The sequence below is a fragment of the Cherax quadricarinatus genome, chromosome 24, assembly GCF_038502225.1.
Source record: "Cherax quadricarinatus isolate ZL_2023a chromosome 24, ASM3850222v1, whole genome shotgun sequence".
Classification (NCBI taxonomy): domain Eukaryota; kingdom Metazoa; phylum Arthropoda; class Malacostraca; order Decapoda; family Parastacidae; genus Cherax; species Cherax quadricarinatus.
In genome coordinates this window covers 42,108,695-42,128,386 of record NC_091315.1, presented here as the reverse complement: position 1 = coordinate 42,128,386, position 19,692 = coordinate 42,108,695, and the positions used below count along the sequence as shown (strand labels likewise).

Genomic DNA, 19,692 nt, shown 5'->3' with positions numbered 1-19,692 from the left:
CTTGATGCACCTCTCACCCGTACTCCCTTTAAGGTAGGACGAGGGACCTTGTTACCAGTGAAGAGCACTTGATTCAAGGAATTAGACGTACCATTTTTCCCTTTGCATCGAACTCAGCGCATATACACCGGCACTGCTGGTGTACCCAGCACGGGTATACCAGCAGTTGTTTACTGATACCCAGCACGCGTACACCAGCAGTTGTTTACTGATACCCAGCACGAGTACACCAGCAGTTGTTTACTGATACCCAGCACGGGTACACCAGCAGTATACTGATACCCAGCACGGGTACACCAATAGTTGTTTACTGATACCCAGCACGGGTACACCAGTAGTTGTTTACTAATGCCCAGCACGGGTACACCAGTAGTTGTTTACTGATACCCAGCATGGGGACACCAGCAGTTGTTTGCTGATACCCAGCACGAGTACACAAGTAGTTTACTGATACCCAGCACGGGTACACCAGTAATTGTTTACTAATACCCAGCACGGGTACACCAGTAGTTTACTAATGCCCAGCACAGGTACACCAGTAGTTTACTGATACCCAGCACGGATACACCAGTATATGTTTACTGATATCCAGCACGGGTACACCAGTAGTTGTTTACTAATGCCCAGCACGGGTACACCAGTAGTTTACTAATGCCCAGCACGGGTACACCAGTAGTTGCTTACTGATACCCAACACGGGTACACCAGTAGTTTACTGATACCCAGCACGGGTACACCAGTATACTGATACCCAGCATGGGTACACCAGTAGTTGCTTACTGATACCCAGCACGGGTACACCAGTATACTGATACCCAGCACGGTTACAGAAGTAGTTGTTTACTGATACCCAGCACGGGTACACCAATATACTGATACCCAGCATGGGTACACCAGTATACTGATACCCAGCATGGGTACACCAGTATACTGATACCCAGCACGAGTACACCAGTAGTTTACTGATACCCAGTACGGGTACACCAGTAGTTGTTTACTAATGCCCAGCACGGGTACACCAGTAGTTTACTAATGCCCAGCACGGGTACACCAGTAGTTGTTTACTAATACTCAGCACGGGTACACCAGTAGTTGTTTACTAATGCCCAGCACGGGTACACCAGTAGTTTACTAATGCCCAGCACAAGTACACCAGTAGTTTACTGATACCCAGCACGGGGACACCAACAGTTGTTTACTGATACCCAGCACGGGGACACCAACAGTTGTTTACTGATACCCAGCACGGGGACACCAACAGTTGTTTACTGATACCCAGCACAAGTACACCAGTAGTTGTTTACTGATACCCAGCACGGGTACACCAGTAGCTCTTTACTAATACCCAGCATGGGTACACCAGTAGTTGTTTACTAATGCCCAGCATGGGTACACCAGTAGTTGTTTACTAATACCCAGCATGGGTACACCAGTAGTTGTTTACTAATGCCCAGCATGGGTACACCAGTAGTTGTTTACTAATGCCCAGCACGGGTACACCAGCAATTGTTTACTAATACTCAGCACGGGTACACCAGTAGTTGTTTACTAATGCCCAGCACGGGGACACCAGCAGTTGTTTACTGATACCCAGCACGAGTACGCCACTAGTTTACTGATACCCAGCACGGGTACACCAGTAGTTGTTTACTAATGCCCAGCATGGGTACACCATTAGTTTACTAATGCCCAGCACGGGTACACCAGTAGTTGTTTACTGATACCCGGCACGGATACACCAGAAGTTGTTTACTGATACCCAGCACGGGTACACCAGTAGTTGTTTACTAATACCCAGCACGGGTACACCAGTAGTTGTTTACTAATACCGAGCACGGGTACACCAGTAGTTGTTTACTGATACCCAGCACGGGTACACCAGTATACTGATATCCAGCACGGGTACACCAGTATACTGATACCCAGAACGAGTACACCAGTAGCTGTTTACTGATACCCAGCATGGGTACACCAGTAGTTGTTCACTAATGCCCAGCACGGGTACACCAGTAGTTGTTTACTAATACTCAGCACGGGTACACCAGTAGTTGTTTACTAATGCCCAGCACGGGGACACCAGTTATGGAAAATTTTCTAGGGTGCTTACCTGTATGTACCTCAACATTATATACATACCAGTAATCTCATTGGGAGACAATCATATTGTTTACCGTAGTCACCCCGTGTAGACATGTGAGAAAACTTAACCACCCCTGGTCGCACCAAGTGGTCCCCTCGACCTCACAATCTTATCCATATCTATCCGAGACCAGTATGGATTGGGTAGCACCCACAAGTACGGTGCTACTAATTAATTGTGGACTGTATAGATTATATTAGTTTAGCTGAATGAAGGGGAGGGGGGTAGGATACACCTGGATACATCCATCAAGGAAAACATTTGTACATAATCCCACCACTTACCAGATGTTCTCTGGTGGTCACTTGATGTAGCTGGATCACTCATAACCTATCTAATTACAACATAACACAACTGGCCAGCATAAGTTTGTTATAACTAGAAGGGTTACTTAACTGTGGGTGATTGATACTCCTTATTTCTTCCATTCACCATCTCATTTTCGATGTCCTGCTACACCGACACGGTTCTCATTCCGGCAGGACGAGGTATCCGTCAGTTTGTCCCGGTTTAGAAGTCGTGATTCAAAAGCTTCCATTTCCTCGGTAACAAGAGTCTACACGTGTTCACTCGGAGCAAGGCGACTTATTTCACATCCCCCATTCTCTTAACTCAATGTTATTATCACTGATTACATTACTATTCACAAGACGATTTAACGTCTCATAACTATTATACAAATTAGAGGTCACTCCATTAAGATCTGAGACCGATGAGTGATGATTAAACCAAGGGTAATTTTCCCCAGGACACAGTCCATAGTGACGCGTCAGTCACCCGGTCCTACTCTTATCACACATTTTACCACTCTATTACCGTGGTCCCGTAAATCACGTTCCCTCACTCTCCACCAGGAACAGTTACGACACTTCTTATTATGAAATGAGGCCTATATTAATCCTTAGGCCGCCGTGAATGTCAATTTCGTGGTTCCATGCTTTCTCAGCTTCTTCACCACATTCAAAACAATCCGCCTCTCCCCCCCCGCACATCCGCGCATGCGCAAAGGGAACTCTTGGTTCTACTCTTATTTTCAAATACATTTTTGACCCATATAGACACATTAAACACCTATTAGGCACTATAGTTTCGGAAAATCAAAAAATTTTCCACACTGCGGCCGGGCGGAGGTCGTTGCTAGACGACTTACATAATGTGGAGTACAATTTTCCCATCTTCACTGGCCACCCATATTTATTGAACCCTCAAAATGGACTAATTAGTGTTCCATTCTCTCAGGGGCATAAGCCTATGCTCCCTGGATTAATTTATTGGGCATACTGGAATTATGAGACTTTAACAATAACAAGTCTCTCTCAGTATCCCAAGTCAGCCCCAGCACATTACTGCATATAGGCACCAACTCCATGGCCATCCATATTTATTGAACCCTCAAAATGGACTAATTAGTGTTCCATTCTCTCAGGGGCATAAGCCTATGCTCCCTGGATTAATTTATTGGGCATACTGGAATTTTGAGACTTTAACAATAACAAGTCTCTCAGTATCCCAAGTCAGCCCCAGCACATTACTGCATATAGGCACCAACTCCATGGCCATCTATATTTATTGAACCCTCAAAATGGACTAATTAGTGTTCCATTCTCTCAGGGGCATAAGCCTATGCTCCCTGGATTAATTTATTGGGCATACTGGAATTTTGAGACTTTAACAATAACAAGTCTCTCAGTATCCCAAGTCAGCCCCAGCACATTACTGCATATAGGCACCAACTCCATGGCCATCTATATTTATTGATCCCTCAAAATGGACTAATTAGTGTTCCATTCTCTCAGGGGCATAAGCCTATGCTCCCTGGATTAAGTTATTGGGCATACTGGAATTTTGAGACTTTACCAATAACAAGTCTCTCTCAGTATCCCAAGTCAGTCCCAGCACCCTACTGCATATAGGCACCAACTCCATGGCCATCCATATTTATTGAACCCTCAAAATGGACTAATTAGTGTTCCATTCTCTCAGGGGCATAAGCCTATGCTCCCTGGATTAATTTATTGGGCATACTGGAATTTTGAGACTTTAACAATAACAAGTCTCTCTCAGTATCCCAAGTCAGTCCCAGCACATTTCTTCATTATTTCATTAACCCCTTCACATATCCTCATTAGTTCCTCTTCAGTTGACGTCACACCCGGAAATTGTCCACATAAGATTATTTACCCAATTACTTCGCTCAGTGGACCGCCTGTGCACTTAAGGTGTGCATTTATCGTCGCCTGAAGTAAGAACAATTTATTATTTAACTGCTTATTAATTATATCATTATAAGCAGTCAACAATTTTGGTGTCTTGCTCAGTTCGCAGAGCTGGGCCCTTTAACTGTCCATACGCCATCCTATAATTAGTAGGTAATTCTGGACGGTCAAGCTTCCACGGAAGTCGCACCCAGTAATGTCCAGATTCACATTTAACATCCTTCAGGTATTGTTCCTGAGTAAAGGAATCATTTGGACTTTCCTCATTTACATTAATCCCTATGCTGTCCAGCTCCCACAAATTAGACTGGTTCAACATCATTCTCGATAGAAGAATACTTGTACTGGGTTGACCTTTCATGAGTAAGACACCGTGACCGTATTCACTACTTCCTCTAGTCATTATTACTAGGCGGTAGTCTGCCATATATTACATGGCCCGTACCAGTGTTGAGGAGAGTGACACCGTATGGTTTTGGATTTATGCCCTTTATCCTGAATTTTTACATCCAACACCGGCAAGGCTACCTCAGCTAGGCCATCATTATTGCCATTAGCTGCAACCTTTACATCAGTCACTGTAGTGTCAGGGTTATTAACATTATCATTATTGTCACCATTATTATAAGAATCACATACAACCCTGCACATAACTGTATGGTGCTTTCCCTTGTTGCATTGATAGCAACTGTTCAATTTGGTATGACAATCCTTTACATTATGATTGTCTAGACATCTGATAAATCTGTCAAGTTCTTTCATTCTTTCCACTTTAATATCCCATGAATTACAGGCATTACAATTTTTAGTGAAATGAGTACCCTGGCAGAAGAGGCAGTCTCTCTTTTCCTTGCCTGACCTCTTATTAACTGGGTTACACTTACTGAGGTACTTATTCCTCTTACCTTGATGTGAGGAACCACTATTACTGATTCCTGACTTGATATGTGCCTATTTAACTCTTAACTATGATTATTACCACTGGGATTAATTTTCCCTTTTGAGACTTGACAGATACTTCAGCGTCATTATGTGTTATATCCTTAGAACTGTTTGGCTGGCTGGTCTGCAATTGAACAATTAATTCCTGCCGACCTAGTCTGATTTCCTCCAGACCGTACTATGGAGGTTTTGGCAAACCCACCCTTTGCATTAATAGGTTGATCAACTGCCTGGCTTACACCCTTTAATTTATTCAAAGCCTTACTTTTACAAGACAGTTTTTCTTCCAATTCGTAATGTTGATTAATTAAAACATTCATTTCCATTCCATCTGCACAATTCTCCAGCAGATCTCTTTCACAGTCTTTAAACCACAATTTGTACCAATCAAATCTACTCTCTAAAGCATCTAAATATAACTTTAATTCATTAGGGTTCACGGTTCTTTGATTCACTAAATCAAATGCCTTCGTCACATGGCTTTTAATAGCCTGTAATGATGCTTTCATTACTCTAAAATTCACGGACTTGTCAGCCACATTAACTCCATTAGATCCAGTCATGGTTAGAGAATTATTAATCACTGATTATACAACTTAAGTAGGCGCCTTATAAGAGTAATTCTTGCACTTTACTCTTGTATAAATCCTAGCCACCCATGTGCTAGCAATTAATTGGGCTAATTGTCATCCATCACACGATCGATTAAACTTGTGCACCCTACACCCACTTCCTTCAATCAGTCACTTAATTATTAAGTAATTAATTCAATTAATTTTTTCACTGATTGCATCCGGTTCTCGAAGGACCAACGGGCAGATATGGAAAATTTTCTAGGGTGCTTACCTGTATGTACCTCAACATTATATACATACCAGTAATCTCATTGGGAGACAATCATATTGTTTACCGTAGTCACCCCGTGTAGACATGTGAGAAAACTTAACCACCCCTGGTCGCACCAAGTGGTCCCCTCGACCTCACAATCTTATCCATATCTATCCGAGACCAGTATGGATTGGGTAGCACCCACAAGTACGGTGCTACTAATTAATTGTGGACTGTATAGATTATATTAGTTTAGCTGAATGAAGGGGGGGGGGTAGGATACACCTGGATACATCCATCAAGGAAAACATTTGTACATAATCCCACCACTTACCAGATGTTCTCTGGTGGTCACTTGATGTAGCTGGATCACTCATAACCTATCTAATTACAACATAACACAACTGGCCAGCATAAGTTTGTTATAACTAGAAGGGTTACTTAACTGTGGGTGATTGATACTCCTTATTTCTTCCATTCACCATCTCATTTTCGATGTCCTGCTACACCGACACGGTTCTCATTCCGGCAGGACGAGGTATCCGTCAGTTTGTCCCGGTTTAGAAATCGTGGATCAAAAGCTTCATTTCCTCGGTCGGGAACAAGAGTCTACACGTGTTCACTCGGAGCAAGGCGACTTATTTCACATCCCACATTCTCTTAACTCAATGTTATTATCACTGATTACATTACCATTCACAAGACGATTTAACGTCTCATAACTATTATACAAATTAGAGGTCACTCCATTAAGATCTGAGACCGATGAGTGATGATTAAACCAAGGGTAATTTTCCCCAGGACACAGTCCATAGTGACGCGTCAGTCACCCGGTCCTACTCTTATCACACATTTTACCACTCTATTACCGTGGTCCCGTAAATCACGTTCCCTCACTCTCCACCAGGAACAGTTACGACACTTCTTATTATGAAATGAGGCCTATATTAATCCTTAGGCCGCCGTGAATGTCAATTTCGTGGTTCCATGCTTTCCCAGCTTCCTCCCCACATTCAAAACAATCCGCGCCTCTCCCCCCCGCACATCCGCGCATGCGCAAAGGGAACTCTTGGTTCTACTCTTATTTTCAAATACATTTTTGACCCATATAGACACATTAAACACCTATTAGGCACTATAGTTTCGGAAAATCAAAAAATTTTCCACACTGCGGCCGGGCGGAGGTCGTTGCTAGACGACTTACATAATGTGGAGTACAATTTTCCCATCTTCACTGGCCACCCATATTTATTGAACCCTCAAAATGGACTAATTAGTGTTCCATCCTCTCAGGGGCATAAGCCTATGCTCCCTGGATTAATTTATTGGGCATACTGGAATTATGAGACTTTAACAATAACAAGTCTCTCTCAGTATCCCAAGTCAGCCCCAGCACATTACTGCATATAGGCACCAACTCCATGGCCATCCATATTTATTGAACCCTCAAATGGACTAATTAGTGTTCCATTCTCTCAGGGGCATAAGCCTATGCTCCCTGGATTAATTTATTGGGCATACTGGAATTTTGAGACTTTAACAATAACAAGTCTCTCAGTATCCCAAGTCAGCCCCAGCACATTACTGCATATAGGCACCAACTCCATGGCCATCCATATTTATTGAACCCTCAAAATGGACTAATTAGTGTTCCATTCTCTCAGGGGCATAAGCCTATGCTCCCTGGATTAATTTATTGGGCATACTGGAATTTTGAGACTTTAACAATAACAAGTCTCTCAGTATCCCAAGTCAGCCCCAGCACATTACTGCATATAGGCACCAACTCCATGGCCATCTATATTTATTGATCCCTCAAAATGGACTAATTAGTGTTCCATTCTCTCAGGGGCATAAGCCTATGCTCCCTGGATTAAGTTATTGGGCATACTGGAATTTTGAGACTTTACCAATAACAAGTCTCTCTCAGTATCCCAAGTCAGTCCCAGCACCCTACTGCATATAGGCACCAACTCCATGGCCATCCATATTTATTGAACCCTCAAAATGGACTAATTAGTGTTCCATTCTCTCAGGGGCATAAGCCTATGCTCCCTGGATTAATTTATTGGGCATACTGGAATTTTGAGACTTTACCAATAACAAGTCTCTCTCAGTATCCCAAGTCAGTCCCAGCACATTTCTTCATTATTTCATTAACCCCTTCACATATCCTCATTAGTTCCTCTTCAGTTGACGTCACACCCGGAAATTGTCCACATAAGATTATTTACCCAATTACTTCGCTCAGTGGACCGCCTGTGCACTTAAGGTGTGCATTTATCGTCGCCTGAAGTAAGAACAATTTATTATTTAACTGCTTATTAATTATATCATTATAAGCAGTCAACAATTTTGGTGTCTTGCTCAGTTCGCAGAGCTGGGCCCTTTAACTGTCCATACGCCATCCTATAATTAGTAGGTAATTCTGGACGGTCAAGCTTCCACGGAAGTCGCACCCAGTAATGTCCAGATTCACATTTAACATCCTTCAGGTATTGTTCCTGAGTAAAGGAATCATTTGGACTTTCCTCATTTACATTAATCCCTATGCTGTCCAGCTCCCACAAATTAGACTGGTTCAACATCATTCTCGATAGAAGAATACTTGTACTGGGTTGACCTTTCATGAGTAAGACACCGTGACCGTATTCACTACTTCCTCTAGTCATTATTACTAGGCGGTAGTCTGCCATATATTACATGGCCCGTACCAGTGTTGAGGAGAGTGACGCCGTATGGTTTTGGATTTATGCCCTTTATCCTGAATTTTTACATCCAACACCGGCAAGGCTACCTCAGCTAGGCCATCATTATTGCCATTAGCTGCAACCTTTACATCAGTCACTGTAGTGTCAGGGTTATTAACATTATCATTATTGTCACCATTATTATAAGAATCACATACAACCCTGCACATAACTGTATGGTGCTTTCCCTTGTTGCATTGATAGCAACTGTTCAATTTGGTATGACAATCCTTTACATTATGATTGTCTAGACATCTGATAAATCTGTCAAGTTCTTTCATTCTTTCCACTTTAATATCCCATGAATTACAGGCATTACAATTTTTAGTGAAATGAGTACCCTGGCAGAAGAGGCAGTCTCTCTTTTCCTTGCCTGACCTCTTATTAACTGGGTTACACTTACTGAGGTACTTATTCCTCTTACCTTGATGTGAGGAACCACTATTACTGATTCCTGACTTGATATGTGCCTATTTAACTCTTAACTATGATTATTACCACTGGGATTAATTTTCCCTTTTGAGACTTGACAGATACTTCAGCGTCATTATGTGTTATATCCTTAGAACTGTTTGGCTGACTGGTCTGCAATTGAACAATTAATTCCTGCCGACCTAGTCTGATTTCCTCCAGACCGTACTATGGAGGTTTTGGCAAACCCACCCTTTGCATTAATAGGTTGATCAACTGCCTGGCTTACACCCTTTAATTTATTCAAAGCCTTACTTTTACAAGACAGTTTTTCTTCCAATTCGTAATGTTGATTAATTAAAACATTCATTTCCATTCCATCTGCACAATTCTCCAGCAGATCTCTTTCACAGTCTTTAAACCACAATTTGTACCAATCAAATCTACTCTCTAAAGCATCTAAATATAACTTTAATTCATTAGGGTTCACGGTTCTTTGATTCACTAAATCAAATGCCTTCGTCACATGGCTTTTAATAGCCTGTAATGATGCTTTCATTACTCTAAAATTCACGGACTTGTCAGCCACATTAACTCCATTAGATCCAGTCATGGTTAGAGAATTATTAATCACTGATTATACAACTTAAGTAGGCGCCTTATAAGAGTAATTCTTGCACTTTACTCTTGTATAAATCCTAGCCACCCATGTGCTAGCAATTAATTGGGCTAATTGTCATCCATCACACGATCGATTAAACTTGTGCACCCTACACCCACTTCCTTCAATCAGTCACTTAATTATTAAGTAATTAATTCAATTAATTTTTTCACTGATTGCATCCGGTTCTCGAAGGACCAACGGGCAGATATGGAAAATTTTCTAGGGTGCTTACCTGTATGTACCTCAACATTATATACATACCAGTAATCTCATTGGGAGACAATCATATTGTTTACCGTAGTCACCCCGTGTAGACATGTGAGAAAACTTAACCACCCCTGGTCGCACCAAGTGGTCCCCTCGACCTCACAATCTTATCCATATCTATCCGAGACCAGTATGGATTGGGTAGCACCCACAAGTACGGTGCTACTAATTAATTGTGGACTGTATAGATTATATTAGTTTAGCTGAATGAAGGGGAGGGGGGTAGGATACACCTGGATACATCCATCAAGGAAAACATTTGTACATAATCCCACCACTTACCAGATGTTCTCTGGTGGTCACTTGATGTAGCTGGATCACTCATAACCTATCTAATTACAACATAACACAACTGGCCAGCATAAGTTTGTTATAACTAGAAGGGTTACTTAACTGTGGGTGATTGATACTCCTTATTTCTTCCATTCACCATCTCAGTTTCGATGTCCTGCTACACCGACACGGTTCTCATTCCGGCAGGACGAGGTATCCGTCGGTTTGTCCCGGTTAGAAGTCGTGATTCCATAAATCTCCATTATCCCCGGTACGAGAGTCACACGTTCACTCGGAGCAAGGCGCTCTATTTCACATCCCGCATTCTCTTAACTCAATGTTATTATCACTGATTACATTACCATTCACAAGACGATTTAACGTCTCATAACTATTATACAAATTAGAGGTCACTCCATTAAGATCTGAGACCGATGAGCGATGATTAAACCAAGGGTAATTTTCCCCAGGACACAGTCCATAGTGACGCGTCAGTCACCCGGTCCTACTCTTATCACACATTTTACCACTCTATTACCGTGGTCCCGTAAATCACGTTCCCTCACTCTCCACCAGGAACAGTTACGACACTTCTTATTATGAAATGAGGCCTATATTAATCCTTAGGCCGCCGTGAATGCCAATTTCGTGGTTCCATGCTTTCTCAGCTTCCTCACCACATTCAAAACAATCCGCCTCTCCCCCCCCGCACATCCGCGCATGCGCAAAGGGAACTCTTGGTTCTACTCTTATTTTCAAATACATTTTTGACCCATATAGACACATTAAACACCTATTAGGCACTATAGTTTCGGAAAATTAAAAAATTTTCCACACGTTTACTGATACCCAGTACGGGTACACCAGTAGTTGTTTACTAATACTCAGCACGGGTACACCAGTAGTTGTTTATTAATGCCCAGCACGGATACACCAGTAGTTTACTAATGCCCAGCACGGGGACACCAGTAGTTGTTTACTAATACTCAGCACGGGTACACCAGTAGTTGTTTACTAATGCCCAGCATGGATACACCAGTAGTTGTTTACTGATACCCAGCACGGGGACACCAGTTGTTTACTGATACCCAGCACGAGTACACCAGTAGTTGTTTACTGATACCCAGCACGGGTACACCAGTAGTTGTTTACTAATACCCAGCATGGGTACACCAGTAGTTTACTAATGCCCAGCATGGGTACACCAGTAGTTCTTTACTAATGCCCAGCATGGGTACACCAGTAGTTCTTTACTGATACCCAGCACAGAGACACCAGCAGTTGTTTACTGATACCCAGCACGAGTACACCAGTAGTTGTTTACTGATACCCAGCACGGGTACACCAGTAGTTGTTTACTAATGCCAACATGGGTACACCAGTAGTTTACTAATACTCAGCACGGGTACACCAGTAGTTTGCTAATGCCCAGCACGGGTACACCAGTAGTTGTTTACTAATACCCAGCACGGGTACACTAGTAGTTGTTTACTAATGCCCAGCACGGGTACACCAGTAGTTTACTGATACCCAGCACGGATACACCAGAAGTTGTTTACTGATACTCAGCACGGGTACACCAGTATACTGATACCCAGCACGGGTACACCAGTATACTGATACCCAGCACGGGTACACCAGTATACTGATACTCAGCACGGGTAGACCAGTATACTGATACTCAGCACGAGTACACCAGTAGTTTACTGATACCCAGCACGGGTACACCAGTATACTGATACTCAGCACGGGTACACCAGTAGTTGTTTACTGATACCCAGCACGGGTACACCAGTATACTGATACCCAGCACGGGTACACCAGTAGTTGTTTACTGATACCCAGGACGGGTACACCAATAGTTGTTTACTGATACCCAGCACGGGTATACCAGTAGTTGTTTACTGATACCCAGCACGGGTACACCAGTAGTTGTTTACTGATACCCAGCACGGGTACACCAGTAGTTGTTTACTGATACCCAGCACGGGTACACCAGTAGTTGTTTACTGATACCCAGCACGGGTACACCAGTAGTTATTTACTGATACCCAGCACGGGTACACCAGTAGTTGTTTACTGATACCCAGCACGGGTACACCAGTAGTTGTTTACTGATACCCAGCACGGGTACACCAGTAGTTTACTGATACACAGCACGGGTACACCAGTAGTTGTTTACTGATACCCAGCATGGGTACACCAGTAGTTTACTGATACCCAGCATGGGTACACCAGTATTTGTTTACTGATACCCAGCACTGGTACACCAGTATTTGTTTACTGATACCCAGCACTGGTACACCAGTAGTTGTTTACTGATACCCAGCACGGGTACACCAGTAGTTGTTTACTGATACCCAGCACGGGGACAACAGTAGTTTACTGATACCCAGCACGGGTACACCAGTAGGTGTTTACTGATACCCAGCACGGGCACACCAGTAGTTTACTGATACCCAGCATGGGTACACCAGTATACTGATACCCAGCACGAGTACACCAGTAGTTGTTTACTGATACCCAGCACTGGTATACCAGTAGTTGTTTACTGATACCCAGCACGGGTTCACCAGTAGTTTACTGATACCCAGCACGGGTATACCAGTAGTTGTTTACTGATCCCCAGCACGGGTACATCAGTAGGTGTTTACTGATACCCAGCACGGGTATACCAGTAGTTGTTTACTGATACCCAGCACTGGTACACCAGTAGTTGTTTACTGATATCCAGCACGGGTATACCAGTAGTTGTTTACTGATGCACAGCACGGGTACACCAGTAGTTGTTTACTGATACCCAGCACGGGTACACCAGTAGTTTACTGATACCCAGCACGGGTGCACCAGTATACTGATACCCAGCACGGGTACACCAGTAGTTATTTACTGATACCCAGCACGGGTACACCAGTAGTTATTTACTGATACCCAGCATGGGTACACCAGTAGTTGTTTACTGATACCCAGCACGGTACACCAGTAGTTGTTTACTGATACCTAGCGCCGTTAACGCCAGCAGTTGTTGAATCACTAAGCGGGTCATCAGGAAACATTTTCCCTGACGAAGAAAAGACCAGTAACACCAAGCCTTCCACTATCAAAGCTGTCACGGACCTGGTGACAGCTGTGACAAACGCTGAAATAATCCTTGAACACTTATGAGTAGTTCAGTGGTAGTTCCTTTGGTTCACAATCGAAGGCGCTACCAGTGACGAAACTGGAGTAGGTAAAGACACTTGGAGAAGAAGAAAATGAAAAAGAAGAATGCATTCGGATTATTCTGTTCACTTAGCAGTAAGTACCCGGGCGTTATCCGGCTCGTGTTGGTCGCAGCTCGGGAAAGAGGAGGAATGTGTTTGGGTCGTTGTACGCTCTGAAAAATCCCCCACATCCCGTAACCCCAGCCCCCTGCACCTTATGCACACAAAAGGCACAGCTGTACGTTCAAATCCTCAAGAAGCAGAGTAGCTGCAGCTACTCTGCTTCTTAGAATGACTGAGCTATGGGGCTGCACCCTCGAGGGTGCAGCCCCATAACTCAATCATCCCAAGAGGTCCAGCATTTGTAGAGCAACATCTTGAAGAGGTCCATGACCCTCTAGGGTTTAACTCGTTATTTGATTTTATTATTATCGGTGAAACTGCAGATCTAGAGAATGTACAGAGAACCTTTACTTTACATATAAGTTCCGTCAAACACCTTAACTACTGGGTAAGTAAGTTTATTCAGGTATACACAAATACAGTTACATAGATTATCATACATAGCATATGTGTAAAGTACCTAGGATAACCCAAAAATGTCAAACAGAATGACTTATTTCCATTGGGGTCCTACTGGGAACGCCTGGAAGCACTTGACTTGTACTCACTGGAACGCAGGCGAGAGATATAATCTAAACTTGGAAAATCCTAGAAGGAATGATCCCTAATCTGCACACACAAATCACTCCCTACGAAAGAAAAAGACTGGGCAGGCGGTGCAACATACCCCCAATGAAAAGGAGTGCCATTGGTACACTAAGAAAAAACACAGTAAGTGTCCGGAGCCCAAGACTGTTCAACAGCTTCCCACCAGCATAAGGGAAATTGCCAATAAACCCCTGGCTGCTTTCAAGAGGGAGCTGGACAGATACTTAAAGTCGGTGCCGGATCAGCCGGGCTGTGGTTCATATGTAGGACTACGTACGGTCAGCAGTAACAACCTGGTTGATCAGGCCCTGATCCACCGGGAGGCCTGGTCGTGGACCGGGCCGCGTGGTTAGTTTAATATCTTTATTATGCACCCAATACCCATCCTGTGGGCGGTAGTCCCCGGCGTTGATCTCCGGAATACCCTCCAGGTAGGCCCGGGAGTTTTAGCTCACACTCAAGAATTCCTGGCCCTTAAAAGTGTCAGGAGCTGTAATAAGAGCAGTGCTGTGTGATCCTTGTGGATTTAGCGCTTATTTTTCATTATAATAGCAATATAATAATCCTAACCTTCCTTTAAGTAATTTACATCGGTGTTGGGTTGGAAGCTGATCATTATAAACATTACAGTGTTGTCGCATAGAAACTAATATCACGATTTATGTATGATTCATTAGGGTTGGTGCATTTTTAATATAATAATTATAATAACTGTATTATGTAAGCGTACAGGCTAATTTACTCTCCATATGTGATTTGTAGCCTCGGGAACAATTCCAGTGAAACTCTTTAATGGTGTAAACACATGTACACATGCAAATACTTGCACACACAAACCTAGTAATATTAATTTTGTCTTTAACAAGCAAACAAGCATCTATAAAGTATATTATCAATTGCACACTCAAACAGATAACAAACAGTAAAAAATGTTAGAAATTTATAAAATGTAAGGGTGACAAATTTTGTTGTTTCACATTGTGTTTATGACTTGCGGTGACACGACCTGCAGGGTCATGTACGATCTTGGCGGGGGTCCACTCAGTGCCCTTTATCAAACTCATGCAGGCTGTTTCAGCTGCACCTGCCATTTATGAAGCGATTACCGTACTAGTATTTTGGTTTTGTGCCCCTATATTCTGGACATAACATGCATAACGCGCCTACTTGCGTATACGGAGGTTATAGGGTGAGAGGTCGTTGCTGGGGCAAGGGTCAGAAGGTCGGGGCCACTATAGCGAGAGTCAAGATAGGTTCTTACACCTTGCGGCACCCTGCGATTTTTACGACTCCAGCTCATGCACCACAGCGCTTCCGACGGTTGTCTACATGTGTACATTGCCTTACCTTTAGTTTGCTTTTAGGCACGACTCCGGTCTTCTGTTGATCCAGGGCATCGAAGGCGAACCACAAACTGTTTGCGACCAGCTGGCCCAGGGTCGCCATGACGGGCCGCCCGGGGACGAGTGAGCATCGTCAGACAGACCCACCCTCGCTCTTCTACACACCACTCATTCTTTAACCAACTTTTTAATTATACAAACGTCATATCTTAACTTTTGTATTGAGTCTCTGATTCAGTAGCCAAGGAATGTTTACTGTGATTTACCACATAAATCTAGATTAAGCGTGTGTAATAGAATATTGAGTGAGTTTGGGTGGAAATATTCCAGCGACACCTGGAGTCCTGGTGCCCGTCACTTGCCTAGTGCGACCCCATCCATGTGCTGTCTTCCTTTAAATATCTCACATGAAACACCATTTCATAAAGGTTGTCATCAGTTTCAGACTAAGAAATGATAAGAGCACAAAGAAAAAAGATGCAATACAGGAGATATCTCAGTTTAAACGAAAGTATATGAGAAGTTTGTGTTAAGGAGAGAAAGTGGGTGGCATCTGACCATACCTTCCGTAACCTGCTCCACTCCAGCCACCTGGACCAATTAGTGTTCACCTCACCTGCCCGCTACTACCTACACCTGCCACAAGGATGCTCAACCCTCCTGGCACTCATACACCAGCACTTCTTGACCAAATTTTCAAGTTATCCACAGTGATAACGAAATTGGCATATAGTATGAATACCAATTATTGGGGCACTTGCTTTCTCCCCCTCCCATTCCACTACCTTTCTCCTCTGAACGTTTAATTAAAAACACGTAAATTCTCGCTAAAGGAACTTCAACAAACAACACTTAATTCAAAATTAAAATGTGCAACAACTATTCTTTTTCATTGGCTGGGATTTTACTCAGAAACGAGGTGAGAGGGAACACATGTTTGGTCAGGTGACGCTCGCCTCCAGAGGAATAAAACCGGTTCCCGGTGAAGGTCGGTGATACATGGGCACAGACGGAGGCCAGGTCATGCCGCATCCCCCTCCCTCCCAGATGGTAATGTTCGTTATGATGGTAATGCTGGTAGTAATGAGGGTGCTGATGGCTATGTTGGTAATGATGGTGGTAACATTGGTTGTGATAGTATCATAGTAATGTCATTATGACAGTGAGGGCCATAGTGTTAGTAATGATAATGACTGATGACAATGGGCTTAAGGATAGACTGAGGACCCTGAATCTGCACTCTCTTGAAAGGCGTAGAATTAGGGGGGATATGATTAAGGTGTATAAATGGAAGACAGGAATAAATAAAGGGGATGTAAATAACGTGCTGAAAATATCTAGCCTAGACAGGACTCGTAGCAATGGTTTTAAGTTGGAAAAATTCAGATTCAGGAAGGATATAGGAAAGTACTGGTTTGGTAATAGAGTTGTGGATGAGTGGAACAAACTCCCAAGTACAGTTATTGAGACTAAAACGTTGTGTAGTTTTAAAAATAGGTTCGATAAATACATGAGTGGGTGTGGGTGGGTGTGAGTTGGACCTGATTAGCTTGTGCTACTAGGTCAGTTGCCGTGTTCCTTCCTTAAGTGAAGGTGACCTGACCTGACTAGGTTGGGGCATTGGCTAAAGCCGGTAGGGAGCGCTGTATAGCCCTTGTGGCTTAGCGCTTCTTTTTGATTATAATAATAATAAAGCCGGTAGGAGTCTTGGACCTGCCTCGTATGGGCCAGTAGGCCTGCTGCAGTGTTCCTTCTTTCTTATGTTCTGTCACTCTACGTAAATCTCTCTCTCTCTCTCACTCTCTCTCTCTCTCTCTCTCTCTCTCTCTCTCTCTCTCTCTCTCTCTCTCTCTCTATCTATCTATCTATCTCTCTCTCTATCTATCTCTCGCTCTATCTCTCTATATATATATATATATATATATATATATATATATATATATATATATATATATATATATATATATAATATATGTCGTGCCGAATAGGCAGAACTTGCGATCTTGGCTTAAATAGCAACGCTCATCTTGCCATATAGGACAAGTGAAAATTTGTGTATGCAATAATTTCGCCAAAATCATTCTGAACCTAACGAAAAAAATATATTTCACTGTGTTTGTTTAGTGTTAAATTACTGTAAACAAATCTAAAATATATTTAGTTGGGTTAGGCTAAAATAAATTGTTCTCGTTATAATAAGGTTAGGTAAGTTTTCTAAGATTCTTTTGGAGCAAAATTAAAAAATTTTTGATTAACATTAATGAAAAAAATATATCTTTAAACGTATAAGAGAAATTTATAGAAAGGATTAAATTTTAAATGAGTTCTTGCTAATTGACCAGTTTTACATATTCGGCACGACATATATATATATATATATATATATATATATATATATATATATATATATATATATATATATATATATATATATATAATCGTGCCAAATAGGCAAAACTTGTCAATTAGCAAGAACTCATTTAAAATTAACTCATTTCTAAAATTTTCTCCTCTACGATTAAAGATATATTTTTTTCATTTATGTTAATGTAAAAATTAATAATTTTGTACAAAAAGAACCTTAGAAAACTTACCTAACCTTATTATAACAAGTGCAATTTAATGTATCCAAATCCAACTAAATTTAGTATTTTATATAAGTTTACAATAATTTAATAATAAATTGTTCTGTACAATACTGGATTCATGACCTCCAGATGTGTGTGCTGCCCGAGCAATATTTTCACTGTTGTTATCCAAAGAGAGGTTGTGTGCTATCCCCATATAGGCCCCTCAAGGAAGGTTCCTTGATGTTGGTGAGGGGCTCTTGATTTAGGGAATTGGATCTGTGCTCCAGTTCCCCGAATTAAGCCTGAATGCCTTCCACATCCCCCCCCCCAGGCGCTGTATAATCCTCCGGGTTTAGCGCTTCCCCCTTGATTATAATAATAATAATAATATCCCCATATAGCAGTGTTGAATTTGTAGTGGTTCGATCCTAGTGTCAAAAACATTGTGCTGACAGGATGGAAGTTGAGTTTTGAGATAATGCAGCCATTCTGTGTGAAATTCTTGTTAGGTTAACATTGTTAGCTCTTGCTTTAACTTGCATAGTATTACAAAAAAATGAAACCATCACACAACAGGAAGAATGTTGGCAGACAGTAACCCTCCAGGGAGGTACTACCCTCCAGGGAGGTACTACCCTCCAGGGAGGTACTACCCTCCAGGGAGGTACTACCCTCCAGGGAGGTACTACCCTCCAGGGAGGTACTACCCTCCAGGGAGGTACTACCCTCCAGGGAGGTACTACCCTCCAGGGAGGTACTACCCTCCAGGGAGGTACTACCCTCCAGGGAGGTACTACCCTCCAGGGAGGTACTACCCACCAGGGAGGTACTACCCACCAGGGAGGTACTACCCTCCAGGGAGGTACTACCCTCCAGGGAGGTACTACCCTCCAGGGAGGTACTACCCTCCAGGGAGGTACTACCCTCCAGGGAGGTACTACCCTCCAGGGAGGTACTACCCTCCAGGGAGGTACTACCCTCCAGGGAGGTACTACCCTCCAGGGAGGTACTACCCTCCAGGGAGGTACTACCCTCCAGGGAGGTACTACCCTCCAGGGAGGTACTACCCTCCAGGGAGGTACTACCCTCCAGGGAGGTACTACCCACCAGGGAGGTACTACCCTCCAGGGAGGTACTACCCTCCAGGGAGGTACTACCCTCCAGGGAGGTACTACCCTCCAGGGAGGTACTACCCTCCAGGGAGGTACTACCCTCCAGGGAGGTACTACCCACCAGGGAGGTACTACCCTCCAGGGAGGTACTACCCTCCAGGGAGGTACTACCCTCCAGGGAGGTACTACCCTCCAGGGAGGTACTACCCACCAGGGAGGTACTACCCTCCAGGGAGGTACTACCCTCCAGGGAGGTACTACC

At 43.0% G+C, this 19,692-nt stretch overlaps 1 protein-coding gene across 1 annotated transcript in view; it reads right to left on the bottom strand.

Moving 5' to 3' along the window:
- The window catches only part of LOC128690953 (differentially expressed in FDCP 6-like), a 64,583-nt gene extending 48,675 nt beyond the window's left edge, over positions 1-15,908 (bottom strand). Inside the window, exon 1 of the mRNA XM_053779749.2 lies at positions 15,753-15,908. Within this exon, the coding sequence (XP_053635724.2) occupies positions 15,753-15,851 (99 nt within the window). The 5' untranslated portion in view covers positions 15,852-15,908. The remainder of the gene's footprint in view (positions 1-15,752) is intronic.
- Positions 15,909-19,692: the final 3,784 nt, after the last annotated feature.